The sequence below is a fragment of the Saccostrea cucullata genome, unplaced genomic scaffold (genome assembly GCF_032062105.1).
Source record: "Saccostrea cucullata isolate Sc308-1 unplaced genomic scaffold, CSIRO_AGI_Scuc_v1 ctg166, whole genome shotgun sequence".
Taxonomy (NCBI): domain Eukaryota; kingdom Metazoa; phylum Mollusca; class Bivalvia; order Ostreida; family Ostreidae; genus Saccostrea; species Saccostrea cuccullata.
Window position 1 is genome coordinate 162,501 of NW_026927307.1, and position 15,000 is coordinate 177,500.

General features: G+C 31.5%; 2 protein-coding genes across 4 annotated transcripts in view; one reads left to right on the forward strand and one right to left on the reverse strand.

Annotated features, from left to right (window-relative positions):
• LOC134274026 (NSFL1 cofactor p47-like) overlaps nucleotides 1-1,423 on the reverse strand; it is a 9,481-nt gene extending 8,058 nt beyond the window's left edge. The window contains exons 1-3 of the mRNA XM_062756254.1: nucleotides 1,263-1,423; nucleotides 895-1,028; nucleotides 1-95 (exon numbers count right to left, since the gene is read on the reverse strand). The exon at nucleotides 1-95 is cut by the window's left edge and continues 1 nt beyond it. Coding sequence (XP_062612238.1) covers nucleotides 1-95; nucleotides 895-1,028; nucleotides 1,263-1,370 — 337 coding nt within the window. The 5' untranslated portion in view covers nucleotides 1,371-1,423. The remainder of the gene's footprint in view (nucleotides 96-894; nucleotides 1,029-1,262) is intronic.
• Nucleotides 1,424-2,607: 1,184 nt separating this feature from the next.
• The window catches only part of LOC134274027 (prolyl 3-hydroxylase 1-like), a 25,376-nt gene continuing 12,983 nt past the window's right edge, over nucleotides 2,608-15,000 (forward strand). For 2 of the 3 annotated variants that reach the window (XM_062756255.1, XM_062756256.1), the window contains exons 1-8: nucleotides 2,609-3,156; nucleotides 3,972-4,124; nucleotides 4,680-4,860; nucleotides 12,326-12,451; nucleotides 12,875-13,011; nucleotides 13,210-13,311; nucleotides 13,462-13,611; nucleotides 14,747-14,803. In XM_062756255.1, coding sequence (XP_062612239.1) covers nucleotides 2,713-3,156; nucleotides 3,972-4,124; nucleotides 4,680-4,860; nucleotides 12,326-12,451; nucleotides 12,875-13,011; nucleotides 13,210-13,311; nucleotides 13,462-13,611; nucleotides 14,747-14,803 — 1,350 coding nt within the window. In that variant the 5' untranslated portion in view covers nucleotides 2,609-2,712. Of the gene's footprint in view, nucleotides 3,157-3,971; nucleotides 4,125-4,679; nucleotides 4,861-12,325; nucleotides 12,452-12,874; nucleotides 13,012-13,209; nucleotides 13,312-13,461; nucleotides 13,612-14,746; nucleotides 14,804-15,000 lie in introns of all 3 variants that reach the window. The other variant, XM_062756257.1, reaches the window with a different exon arrangement.

Consider the following 15,000-nt stretch of genomic DNA (forward strand, 5'->3'; position numbering starts at 1 on the left):
TATGTTCTGAGCCCCCCGCATAAAATGCTTGTCCTTTTTCATCTGAATCAGAATTGTCACTGTCACTTTGTGTGAGACCGGAGATAGTGCCAAACCTAAAAAAAAAAATTAACAATTTTATTGTATTGGTGAGAAAGATTGGGGGCTACATGCTATAAAAGTATAGACATCAACAAGACGTAGATCTCCAACTGTTTGTCTGGTCTTCATTCTTTGGGGAAGGTTTTTTAACACTCACTCTCCCTAACAAGAAGTAATACGGTAACTGGGCTGTGTAAAATCATCTGTCCTGTGAGCAAGATTATAATTCGAAAGAAAGATTTTTTATCAGTCCAGATAAATGATTAATTTGAACAATCAAAATTATGTATTTGGATAATTAGAGCAGTATTTAGACTGACAAATCTCAATTTCTGTCAATCCAAATGTCTGACAGAATTCATCCTCGCAATGCCAGGGGTACTGAGTCAACATGTTTCCATTGGACCCCTGGTATACTTCATTCAATATTCGTGGGCTTGCTTCTCTCATTGATAAGCACCATTCAAATTAAAGCTTTTATAAACAATTAGATAATGTAAATAAAAATGATGCAGTTGACACCAGTGACCTCAAATGCACATGTTACAAGTTTATCATGGAATGGCTAAATGTGATTGATTGAGAAATAAGAAAAACAATCAAGATTTGTAATTTTCTGAACCTCACTTTGGTCAGCCTACAGATATTGAATGAAATATGCCAGGGGTCCAATGGCAATGTGTTGACCCAAGAGCCCTGGCACTGCATGGATAACAATACATGTATAAGGACAATTTTGACAATGCTCAGCCTCCTGTTCTTGATATACCTGAATTTGTTAAATTCCATTCAGGAACAGACACATATGCATACCGTGATTTTGTGGCCCCTGTTCTTTGGGGAGGGGGTGGTTCCACTATAGATACATCCTCCTCGGGGGGTGGTGCATCTAGGACTTGTACATCATCATCATCCTCACCATGCTCATAGAAACTAGCAACCGCTAGCTGAAAATATGTAGAGTTAGTCTTCAATAAATACTGCTGAGTAATTAAACATCAACCTATCTCAAAGTCCTCAATATTTTACATGGTAATTGTTTCTTTTTAGCTGTTCTATACCAATATTCATTTTTAATAAATAATGTCCCTAAAAATCTTCTGCATTTCCAATGAGAAAGCAATTTTCTAAACGTTCTGATCAAAATTTTTCTGTACATTTCTTATCATTTGTATAGATACCTCTATATTCCATCCAGATGACTCAAGGTAAAACTTTGCTCTGTCAGCATCAACGCCGGTAAGGTTAGTAAATTGTTCGATTTTCTCCTGTTGAGAATTGTCAGCCATGATTTTGCAGTTTTATTTATCTCCGAAGACTGAAGAGCGCTAAACCTAACCCGATCAAAATAATTATATGAGTGTGACTAAAATGGGTAGCGAAACCCGGGCCGGGCCGAGAATTTCAAAACTGAGAGCCGGGTTTTTGATAATTACGAGATAAATACTCATTCTTTCTTCACGAAATTTACAGACATAGTTTATAAGTATAGGTTTTGCCTTCGCTGAGAATTTTAAGTCAAAATGTTTTGTTTTTCGATGATTATCGCCGATTGTCCTTTTCCAGGTGACTAAAATGGGTAGCGAGCCCGGTTTACTCATTTTGGCGATTTTAAGCTTAATGCATCGAAAGTGTTTGTGATATTTGCATTTAATGGTTGTTTATTAACTTCAAATAGTTAAATTGTTCAATAATTATGAAATTAAATGTCAATTATTAGGGTTTTTGTCATTTTTCATAGACCCGGGACAGGTCAAAACCGGACGCGTTTGCCCGGGACAAATTAATAATTCCGGATTGCCAGCGAAAGAATGTAGATTTTTTTCAGAAATAAATTGGAAAAAATTAATAAAAATATGCAAATCAAAAAAGAGTCATTTATATTTCAATTATATGTCATTATCTGATAAGTATTTCGGAAATAAAAGGTTTTTCCCGGGTGAACGTGTCCGGTTTCGACCAATCCCGGGTGTTCAAAAAATGCGTATATTTTCAATAATCGTGATTTATCACTTCAACAGTTAAATGTTTTAGGTAGTTTAAGTTCAATTTCAAAGATCCAAATGAAATAATTGTAAATATGCTGCCGAAATTAAGTTTAAATCGCCAAAATGAGTAATCCGGGCTCGCTACCCATTTTAGTCACTTGGAAAAGGACAATCTGTGATAATCATTAAAAAACACAACATTTTGATCTAAAACTTTCAGCGAAGGCCAATCCTAGAATAATTAACTATGTCCATAAATTTCATGAAGAAAGAATGAGTATTTATTTCGTGATAATCAAAAACCCGGTTTTCGTTATCGAAAATCCCGGCCCGGCCCGGGTTTCGCTACCCATTTTAGTCACACTCTAATTATATCCTGACCATAAAATCGCGGTTCTCGGAACAAAAAAAAATTTTTTTTTAGCAAAATTATATTTTGAATATATTAATAAATTAAACATTTTTTACTATTTGAGTTTTCATTGCTAGTGTTATTTCATCTCAGTTTCCTTACAGTTCGGGTTCGTTCAATCATTTACGGTACCCGTGCGAGGGACTTTCCCAAAAGTCGTTGATGTGACTGTAACCTTATCGTGTTTCGTGAGTGTGCAAGTTACGTGTAACTGGATTTTTTTTTAAAACTATGCATTCCGTCCTTTTATTTACATTTTCACTTTTTATAACTATTGGAGCACTGGAAGAGGATCCTTTAGTGACTTATTACAAACTTTATGAACTTGGAGTTCAGCATCATCGCGAGAAAAATTACACCGTCGCAAACACTCTCTTCGAAAAAGCGTTGGAGGATTACCATTTCTACCATAAGAATGCCATTAACTGTCGTGTTGAATGTAGGAGGAAAAACAACAGCCTGGCAGAAAAACTTGCGAATTCTAGAAAAGTCTTAGATATTTTAGAAATTAATATTTTTCAAAGTTTTATTCATCAATCCAAATGCTTAAAAAGATGCTATAAAACAAATTTTGGAGAAAGACCAGAACATTTTCCTGATTCAAACAGTGTCAGGATAGACAAAGACTTTGAAGACGGGAGACATTACCAGTTTATGCAGTTCTGTCAATATGAGGTGAGAGATGCTGAAAATGCGACATAAAGGGAAATAACTCCAGTTGTGTAGTATTGAAAATGTGTAGACTTTCATTGCTTTTATGAAAGGGAGGCGTTTAATGGGATTTTATTAAAATGTAAAGTTAAATCAGCAATAAGCATGATAAGAAAGTGAAAATAAGTATAAAAAGGAAGGGTTTTTACAGCTGTATTTTATTTTAAAAAAAAAGATGTTTTTGATTTTCTGAAAATTCATTCACATGCAGAAATTATCACCTCACATGTGTGCAGTGTGAGTTTTGTTTACATCTCTGGAAATAGATTAACCATGAACCCTTATCTTGATCTTTTGATGTTGACTGCAGGAGGTTTTATGGCAGGGGGGCTGGCAGATGGATTATAGTGCTGTCAGACTCATTATAGCTAGAGTATAATCTGTAATCTGATTAGCAACTTATACAATCAGTAGTCCATGCATTAATATTTTTATTCCCTATTTTATACTTGTTCAAAACAAAGCAACATTCATATCATTATTTTATATTTAAGATACATGTATTTTATTATACTGCTTTTACTGTGAACTATCATATACATTAATTGTTTTGTATCCTGTAAGGATGAAAATTGCATCGGTTCTTCTAAAATTAAGAAATAAATATTTAAACATGTTAAAGTATCTCCAGTTTGATAGTTTAATGTAATTGAAGGGTTTTTTTAGTTACAAAATCTGGGAAATTAAGTATGAATCTGATTTCCAGATGTTCAATGGAGGATGTGCTTAATGTCTGTTTTTTACAGAGATTATTGACTGAGTCATTATTTGATTTCCAGCTGAAGAATTACCCTAAAGCTGCCTCAGCAGCCTTTACTTACTACCTGAAACATCCACATGACATTAACGCCCAACATAATGTCCAGCTGTACAGAGAAAGATTCGGGGTCAAGGACGAGGAAATTACTGACCTTGACAGAAAACCGTATCAGGTAAAAGTTAGGTCTCTTCAATTGTCTTCAGTAGAGCAAAAGGTTACAAGTTCCGATGCTGCATTTTTGAAAGCCTTAGGATAAATTTATGTACACATTGAAAAGCTTTTGAATAAAATTAAACAAGTTTTGAAATATAATCTTTTTCTTTTAACCTTTTCTTGACATAAATATCTTAGCAGTGTAAAGTTTTAGTTAGTATGCACCCAAAAATCCCTGTGTTTTGTAAAGTATGCCATGTATGTTTAGCATTGACAAACTAATGAATAACAACATTCCTTAAAATATTTACTACATAGGTACTGCACTTGACATGTTATAAGTACATGGTATTGTTCATTGTTCCTCAGTCAACTAATTGACTCATGACTCTTGAAGAGAAACAGACATAATCATAATTTTTGTCCAGAAGAAATGTTTAAAATGCTTTAATTAGAATATCTCCTAAATTTTCTTAGCAATCATGAAGAAAAAATATTTGGTTTCAGTTTCCTCCTGATCAAATTTTACATACCATCATGACTAATGTTATAATACCATATTTTACATTAAAAGGCATCTCACATACTGGGGGACATTGCGTATGATGAAAGCAATTGGACTGGAGTCATTGAACATTTTGAGAGAGCTTTGAAGGAATTCTATGAAGAAGAACAAAGATGTCGCCTCCAGTGCGAGGACAAATTAGTCATTCCCATGGAATCCCATCTCACCAACTTCTTCCAATATTTGGCAGGTAATCTGGGATTTTAATACCTAACCTTGTTATTGAAAATGCTTTTTGGGAAGAAATTTCATATGAAAGAAAACTGTTGATGTCCACAAATTTTATAAGATGCACATCAATAATCAGGTTGCAGATCAAACTGGATTTTTCCTGATTTAAGTAACAGTCAATTAAATTAAGCACATTTATAGAGCAATGGAAGAAAAAATGCAAAGATAAATATCTGACTTAAAACTTCAGTTGATTCATCTTTGAAATTATAAAAAACACCTATACAGCATGGATTATGATGATTAATGACACAACTATTTTTTAGCCAAACTTAATCTTTCTAATCAGAAATACTATTTGACAGTTACATTTTACATTTACATGGTGAAATACTAGTATTGTTCATTATATTCTCATACTGAGATATTGTTTACTGACAGAACTATACATTCCTATACTGAGATATTCTTTATTGACAGAACTCTACATTCCTATACTGAGATATTCTTTATTGACAGAACTATACATTCCTATACTGAGATATTGTTTACTGACAGAACTATACATTCGTATACTGAGATATTGTTTACTGACAGAACTATACATTCCTATACTGAGATATTGTTATTCCTATACTGAGATATTGTTTACTGACAGAACTATACATTCCTATACTGAGATATTATTTACTGACAGAACTATACATTCCTATACTGAGATATTGTTTACTGACAGAACTATACATTCCTATACTGAGATATTGTTTACTGACAGAACTATATATTCCTATACTGAGATATTGTTTACTGACAGAACTATACATTCCTATACTGAGATATTGTTTATTGACAGAAATATACATTCCTATACTGAGATATTGTTTATTGACAGAAATATACATTCCTATACTGAGATATTGTTTATTGACAGAAATATACATTCCTATACTGAGATATTGTTATTCCTATACTGAGATATTGTAAATTGACAGAACTATACATTAATTCCTATACTGAGATATTGTTTACTGACAGAACTATACATTCCTATACTGAGATATTGTTAATTGACAGAACTATACATTCCTATACTGAGATATTGTTTACTGACAGAACTATACATTCCTATACTGAGATATTCTTTATTGACAGAACTATACATTCCTATACTGAGATATTGTTTACTGACAGAACTATACATTAATTCCTATACTGAGATATTGTTTACTGACAGAACTATACATTCCTATACTGAGATATTGTTTACTGACAGAACTATACATTAATTCCTATACTGAGATATTGTTTACTGACAGAACTATACATTCCTATACTGAGATATTGTTAACTGACAGAACTATACATTTCTATACTGAGATATTGTTTACCTACAGAACTATACATTCCTATACTGAGATATTGTTATTCCTATACTGAGATATTGTTAATTGACAGAACTATACATTCCTATACTGAGATATTCTTTATTGACAGAAATATACATTCCTATACTGAGATATTCTTTATTGACAGAAATATACATTCCTATACTGAGATATTGTTTATTGACAGAACTATACATTCCTATACTGAGATATTGTTATTCCTATACTGAGATATTGTAAATTGACAGAACTATACATTAATTCCTATACTGAGATATTGTTTACTGACAGAACTATACATTCCTATACTGAGATATTGTTAATTGACAGAACTATACATTCCTATACTGAGATATTGTTTACTGACAGAACTATACATTCCTATACTGAGATATTCTTTATTGACAGAACTATACATTCCTATACTGAGATATTGTTTACTGACAGAACTATACATTAATTCCTATACTGAGATATTGTTTACTGACAGAACTATACATTCCTATACTGAGATATTGTTTACTGACAGAACTATACATTAATTCCTATACTGAGATATTGTTTACTGACAGAACTATACATTCCTATACTGAGATATTGTTAACTGACAGAACTATACATTTCTATACTGAGATATTGTTTACCTACAGAACTATACATTCCTATACTGAGATATTGTTATTCCTATACTGAGATATTGTTAATTGACAGAACTATACATTCCTATACTGAGATATTCTTTATTGACAGAAATATACATTCCTATACTGAGATATTCTTTATTGACAGAAATATACATTCCTATACTGAGATATTGTTTATTGACAGAACTATACATTCCTATACTGAGATATTGTTATTCCTATACTGAGATATTGTAAATTGACAGAACTATACATTAATTCCTATACTGAGATATTGTTTACTGACAGAACTATACATTCCTATACTGAGATATTGTTTACTGACAGAACTATACATTCCTATACTGAAATATTGTTTACTGACAGAACTATACATTCCTATACTGAGATATTGTTTACTGACAGAACTATACATTCCTATACTGAGATATTGTTTATTGACAGAAATATACATTCCTATACTGAGATATTGTTTATTGACAGAAATATACATTCCTATACTGAGATATTGTTTATTGACAGAAATATACATTCCTATACTGAGATATTGTTTATTGACAGAAATATACATTCCTATACTGAGATATTGTTTATTGACAGAACTATACATTCCTATACTGAGATATTGTTATTCCTATACTGAGATATTGTAAATTGACAGAACTATACATTAATTCCTATACTGAGATATTGTTTACTGACAGAACTATACATTCCTATACTGAGATATTGTTAATTGACAGAACTATACATTCCTATACTGAGATATTGTTTACTGACAGAACTATACATTCCTATACTGAGATATTGTTAACTGACAGAACTATACATTCCTATACTGAGATATTCTTTATTGACAGAACTATACATTCCTATACTGAGATATTGTTTACTGACAGAACTATACATTAATTCCTATACTGAGATATTGTTTACTGACAGAACTATACATTCCTATACTGAGATATTGTTTACTGACAGAACTATACATTAATTCCTATACTGAGATATTGTTTACTGACAGAACTATACATTCTTATACTGAGATATTGTTTACCTACAGAACTATACATTCCTATACTGAGATATTGTTATTCCTATACTGAGATATTGTTAATTGACAGAACTATACATTCCTATACTGAGATATTCTTTATTGACAGAAATATACATTCCTATACTGAGATATTCTTTATTGACAGAAATATACATTCCTATACTGAGATATTGTTTATTGACAGAACTATACATTCCTATACTGAGATATTGTTATTCCTATACTGAGATATTGTAAATTGACAGAACTATACATTAATTCCTATACTGAGATATTGTTTACTGACAGAACTATACATTCCTATACTGAGATATTGTTTACTGACAGAACTATACATTCCTATACTGAAATATTGTTTACTGACAGAACTATACATTCCTATACTGAGATATTGTTTACTGACAGAACTATACATTCCTATACTGAGATATTGTTTACCTACAGAACTATACATTCCTATACTGAGATATTGTTTACTGACAGAACTATATATTCCTATACTGAGATATTGTTTACTGACAGAACTATATATTCCTACACTGAGATATTGTTTACTGACAGAACTATACATTCCTATACTGAGATATTGTTTACCTACAGAACTATACATTCCTATACTGAGATATTGTTTATTGACAGAACTATATATTCCTATACTGAGATATTGTTTACTGACAGAACTATACATTCCTATACTGAGATATTGTTTACTGACAGAACTATACATTCCTATACTGAGATATTATTTACTGACAGAACTATACATTCCTATACTGAGATATTGTTTACTGACAGAACTATACATTCCTATACTGAGATATTGTTTACTGACAGAACTATATATTCCTATACTGAGATATTGTTTACTGACAGAACTATACATTCCTATACTGAGATATTGTTTACCTACAGAACTATATATTCCTATACTGAGATATTGTTTACTGACAGAACTATACATTTCTATACTGAGATATTGTTTACTGACAGAACTATATATTCCTATACTGAGATATTGTTTACTGACAGAACTATACATTCCTATACTGAGATATTGTTTACTTACAGAACTATATATTCCTATACTGAGATATTGTTTACTGACAGAACTATACATTCCTATACTGAGATATTGTTTACTGACAGAACTATACATTTCTATACTGAGATATTGTTTACTGACAGAACTATACATTCCTATACTGAGATATTGTTTACTGACAGAACTATATATTCCTATACTGAGATATTGTTTACTGACAGAACTATACATTCCTATACTGAGATATTGTTAACTGACAGAACTATACATTCCTATACTGAGATATTGTTTACTGACAGAACTATACATTCCTATACTGAGATATTGTTTACTGACAGAACTATACATTCCTATACTGAGATATTGTTTACTGACAGAACTATACATTCCTATACTGAGATATTGTTAACTGACAGAACTATACATTCCTATACTGAGATATTGTTTATTGACAGAACTATATATTCCTATACTGAGATATTGTTTACTGACAGAACTATACATTCCTATACTGAGATATTGTTTACTGACAGAACTATACATTCCTATACTGAGATATTGTTTACTGACAGAACTATACATTCCTATACTGAGATATTGTTTACTGACAGAACTATACATTCCTATACTGAGATATTGTTTACTGACAGAACTATACATTCCTATACTGAAATATTGTTTATTGACAGAAATATACATTCCTATACTGAGATATTGTTTACTGACAGAACTATACATTTCTATACTGAGATATTGTTTACTTACAGAACTATACATTCTTATACTGAGATATTGCACCCAAAAATCTCTTTTTATTGACAGAACTATACATTCCTATACTGAGATATTGTTATTCCTATACTGAGATATTGTTAACTGACAGAACTATACATTCCTATACTGAGATATTGTTATTCCTATACTGAGATATTGTTTACTGACAGAACTATACATTCCTATACTGAGCTATTATTTACTGACAGAACTATACATTCCTATACTGAGATATTGTTTACTGACAGAACTATACATTCCTATACTGAGATATTGTTTACTGACAGAACTATATATTCCTATACTGAGATATTGTTTACTGACAGAACTATACATTCCTATACTGAGATATTGTTTACTGACAGAACTGTATATTCCTATACTGAGATATTGTTTATTGACAGAACTATACATTCCTATACTGAGATATTGTTTACTGACAGAACTATACATTCCTATACTGAGATATTGTTATTCCTATACTGAGATATTGTTTACTGACAGAACTATACATTCCTATACTGAGCTATTATTTACTGACAGAACTATACATTCCTATACTGAGATATTGTTTACTGACAGAACTATACATTCCTATACTGAGATATTGTTTACTGACAGAACTATATATTCCTATACTGAGATATTGTTTACTGACAGAACTATACATTCCTATACTGAGATATTGTTTACTGACAGAACTGTATATTCCTATACTGAGATATTGTTTATTGACAGAACTATACATTCCTATACTGAGATATTGTTTACTGACAGAACTATACATTCCTATACTGAGATATTGTTTACTGACAGAACTATACATTCCTATACTGAGATATTGTTTACTGACAGAACTATACATTCCTATACTGAGATATTGTTTACTGACAGAACTATACATTCCTATACTGAGATATTGTTTACCTACAGAACTATACATTCCTATACTGAGATATTGTTTACTGACAGAACTATACATTCCTATACTGAGATATTGTTTACTGACAGAACTATACATTCCTATACTGAGATATTGTTTACTTACAGAACTATATATTCCTATACTGAGATATTGAACTATACATTCCTATACTGAGATATTGTTTACTTACAGAACTATACATTCTTATACTGAGATATTGTTTATTGACAGAACTATACATTCTTATACTGAGATATTGTTTACTGACAGAACTATACATTCCTATACTGAGATATTGTTATTCCTATACTGAGATATTGTTAACTGACAGAAGTATACATTCCTATACTGAGATATTGTTTACTGACAGAACTATATATTCCTATACTGAGATATTGTTTATTGACAGAAATATACATTCCTATACTGAGATATTGTTTACTGACAGAACTATACATTCCTATACTGAGATATTGTTTACTGACAGAACTATACATTCCTATACTGAGATATTGTTTACTGACAGAACTATACATTCCTATACTGAGATATTGTTTACTGACAGAACTATACATTCCTATACTGAGATATTGTTTACCTACAGAACTATACATTCCTATACTAAGATATTGTTTACTGACAGAACTATACATTTCTATACTGAGATATTGCTTACTGATAGAACTATACATTCCTATACTGAGATATTGTTTACTGACAGAACTATACATTCCTATACTGAGATATTGTTTACTGACAGAACTATACATTCCTATACTGAGATATTGTTTACTGACAGAACTATATATTCCTATACTGAGATATTGTTTATTGACAGAAATATACATTCCTATACTGAGATATTGTTTACTGACAGAACTATACATTCCTATACTGAGATATTGTTTACTGACAGAACTATACATTCCTATACTGAGATATTGTTTACTGACAGAACTATACATTTCTATACTGAGATATTGTTTACTGACAGAACTATACATTCCTATACTGAGATATTGTTTACTGACAGAACTATATATTCCTATACTGAGATATTGTTTATTGACAGAAATATACATTCCTATACTGAGATATTGTTTACTGACAGAACTATACATTCCTATACTGAGATATTGTTTACTGACAGAACTATACATTCCTATACTGAGATATTGTTTACTGACAGAACTATACATTCCTATACTGAGATATTGTTTACTGACAGAACTATACATTCCTATACTGAGATATTGTTTACCTACAGAACTATACATTCCTATACTAAGATATTGTTTACTGACAGAACTATACATTTCTATACTGAGATATTGCTTACTGATAGAACTATACATTCCTATACTGAGATATTGTTTACTGACAGAACTATACATTCCTATACTGAGATATTGTTTATTGACAGAACTATATATTCCTATACTGAGATATTGTTTACTGACAGAACTATACATTCCTATACTGAGATTTTGTTTATTGACAGAACTATATATTCCTATACTGAGATATTGTTTACTGACAGAACTATACATTCCTATACTGAAATATTGTTTACTGACAGAACTATACATTCCTATACTGAGATATTGTTTACTTACAGAACTATACATTCCTATACTGAGATATTGTTTACTTACAGAAATATACATTCCTATACTGAGATGTCAGGTGGATTGTGAGTACAAGTTGAGTCGAGTTTTTGCTGATCATGAAGAAGGTTTTCTAGAGGAACATTACCATTATCTTCAGTATGCCTACTATCAAAGTATGTCATTGTGTGTTAAATTCTGTCAAAGTATGTCACAATATGCCTACGATCAAAGTATGTCACAATATGCCTATTATCATATTATGCCATGTGTGTTTACTTCTTTCATAGTTCACCCAGCATCAAAGTAATTTATAGTATGTCTTCTTCTGAGTCAGTAGACCAACTTTTAATGTTCTTTTCTTTTGACAAAGTATGCTTGCTTTTATTGTTTAGCATATTTTGATTTCTTCTAGTTTGAAGTTTTTGGATAAGTCCAAGTAAATGTGACCCCTATCAAATCAAAATTGCATACTGTTGCATCTTGGAATGTACTACACTACTAGATTATAAGTTTAATGAGGGAATTAGCCTTACATGAAGACAACATATGATGAGTTGAGCTTTGTAATTCTTGATTTCTTTTGTTCATATTTGTAGCGGGTGATTTTGACCGAGCAGCCGAGGCAATTGGAGCATTTCTGTTATTTAACTCCTCCCACCCTGACATGTTACGTAACCGACTCTACTTCATCACCAGGCTAGGTTACCATGACTCCCACCTCAGCGCCAGAAAGGTAGCAAGAAGAGTACTTAATATCTATAAGTAGTCATATTTTAGTTGTTAGGAATCTGTATGTACAGTTTAGAATTAATCACTTCATTCCCAGAAAAGATGGTGTACAATTGATTCATTAGTTTTCAAAATGAGACTGTTTGAATTAGTGTATGTTAAGCAAGAAATGTTCTGAAGTTGAGAGTTATTTATTTTGTAGGAAGCAGTGGACTACATTGAGATGAGGAATAAACTGGAATCCTTGTTACAGTACCTGGAGTTTGATGATATAACAGATGATTTTGTTGATGATTCTGATGGAGTAAGTGTGCCTGCCATTGTCATCCTATTAGACATGTGTAAGACTCTGTACTTTGTCCATTAATTTCAATCTTTACAATTGATATAAAAATTTTTGAATATTTATCTGAAATATATTTACTTTAGAATAAATAATTCTAACTTCCTGTAGGAGGACAGAGAAGGGGGTCACTACTTGGGAGTTTTTGAGAGACTTGGTATAAAAGTGATCCAGACCCCCAAGGAACTGAAGGGGGAGAGGTTTACAGCAGAGGGGGTCCTGAGGGATGAGCAGAGTGAGGAATTACTCAGTCTAGCCAGGGTAAGGCACCTTAAAAGTCAGAGGAGTTACTCAATCTAGCCAGGGTAGAGCACCTTAAAGTCAGAGGAATTACTCAATCAAGCCAGGGTAAGACACCTTAAAAGTCAGAGGAGTTACTCAATCTAGCCAGGGTAGGGCACCTTAAAAGTCAGAGGAGTTACTCAATGTAGCCAGGGTAAGGCACCTTAACAGTCAGAGGAGTTACCCAATCTAGCCAGGGTAAGGCACCTTAACAATCAGAGGAATTACTCAATCTAGCCAGAGTAGGGTACTTTACCAATTAGTAAAAAAGTTGAGGAAGTGAAAATTAAGTTTTTGTAAATAAAAAGTTATTTATAGTATTATGTATGCATCAGTTCTTCAGAAGAAGTGGATTATCTCTTGAGAATAGTTTCTTTAATGATCAGATGGAACAAGATGTCTCCTTTGATGTGATTATGTTTATCTGTTAATGAGATCAAATGCTTCAGATCATTTACAAGAATAATTACAACGCATATTTATTTCATTGATAAGAACTTGGTATTAAGGTAAAAAAAAATCCTCTCCTCTCAATGGTGTGAGTGACCACTGTTCCTTTCGTCTGCAACAGAGGTGGCATCTTCACTGCCAGGTTTATGGCAGGTGCACTAAGATTGTTTTAAAGAAATCAAAATATTTACATCCACTGAATATTTTATTTTCTCCTTTATTTCTTAAGAATATCATTGCCGTTTATTAGTTCATGAACAAACTATAGGCATATCACCTGTACTGAGTTCTTGATCAGTGACTGTTCCATCAATGAAACATACTTTGAAATTCACATCAATAATATAATAATAAATCTTTTTAATCCTACTTTAAATGATTTTTTATACAGATATAAATTTAAACAATGAAATGTTTTTCTTTGGTTGTTAGTATGGAAATAAATGTCACAGCAATCGCAGAAAAATATTTACATAAGTGGCTTATGCGTGTAATGTACTTTTCTGCAATGGCTGCTACATTAATTTTTGTACTAACAACCAAAGAACAACATTCTATCGTTTAAATAAGTAATACTATGTTATTCTTTGCATTCATTTCTTATAAAAAAAATAATTATTTGCTTATAGATAAAATGTGATATTAAGATTTTATATACTTTCAGTCCGCAAGAACAGACTCATCTGGTATAAAGACAATTTCTATTCCAAATGCTATAGAGGTAATGGTCATTAAGAAGTAAATCTTTAGCATAATTTGTTTATTCTACATTCATATTGTAAATTCCTAATTAAAAGCAAGGAATTTATTATCGGGAGAAGCATCCCTCATGGAATTAATTTTCTCGCTTTTATTTTTATTGTGCTGAATCCATGTAAATTCTCTTTATTAACCGCCCATTCATAAATATTCTCATGA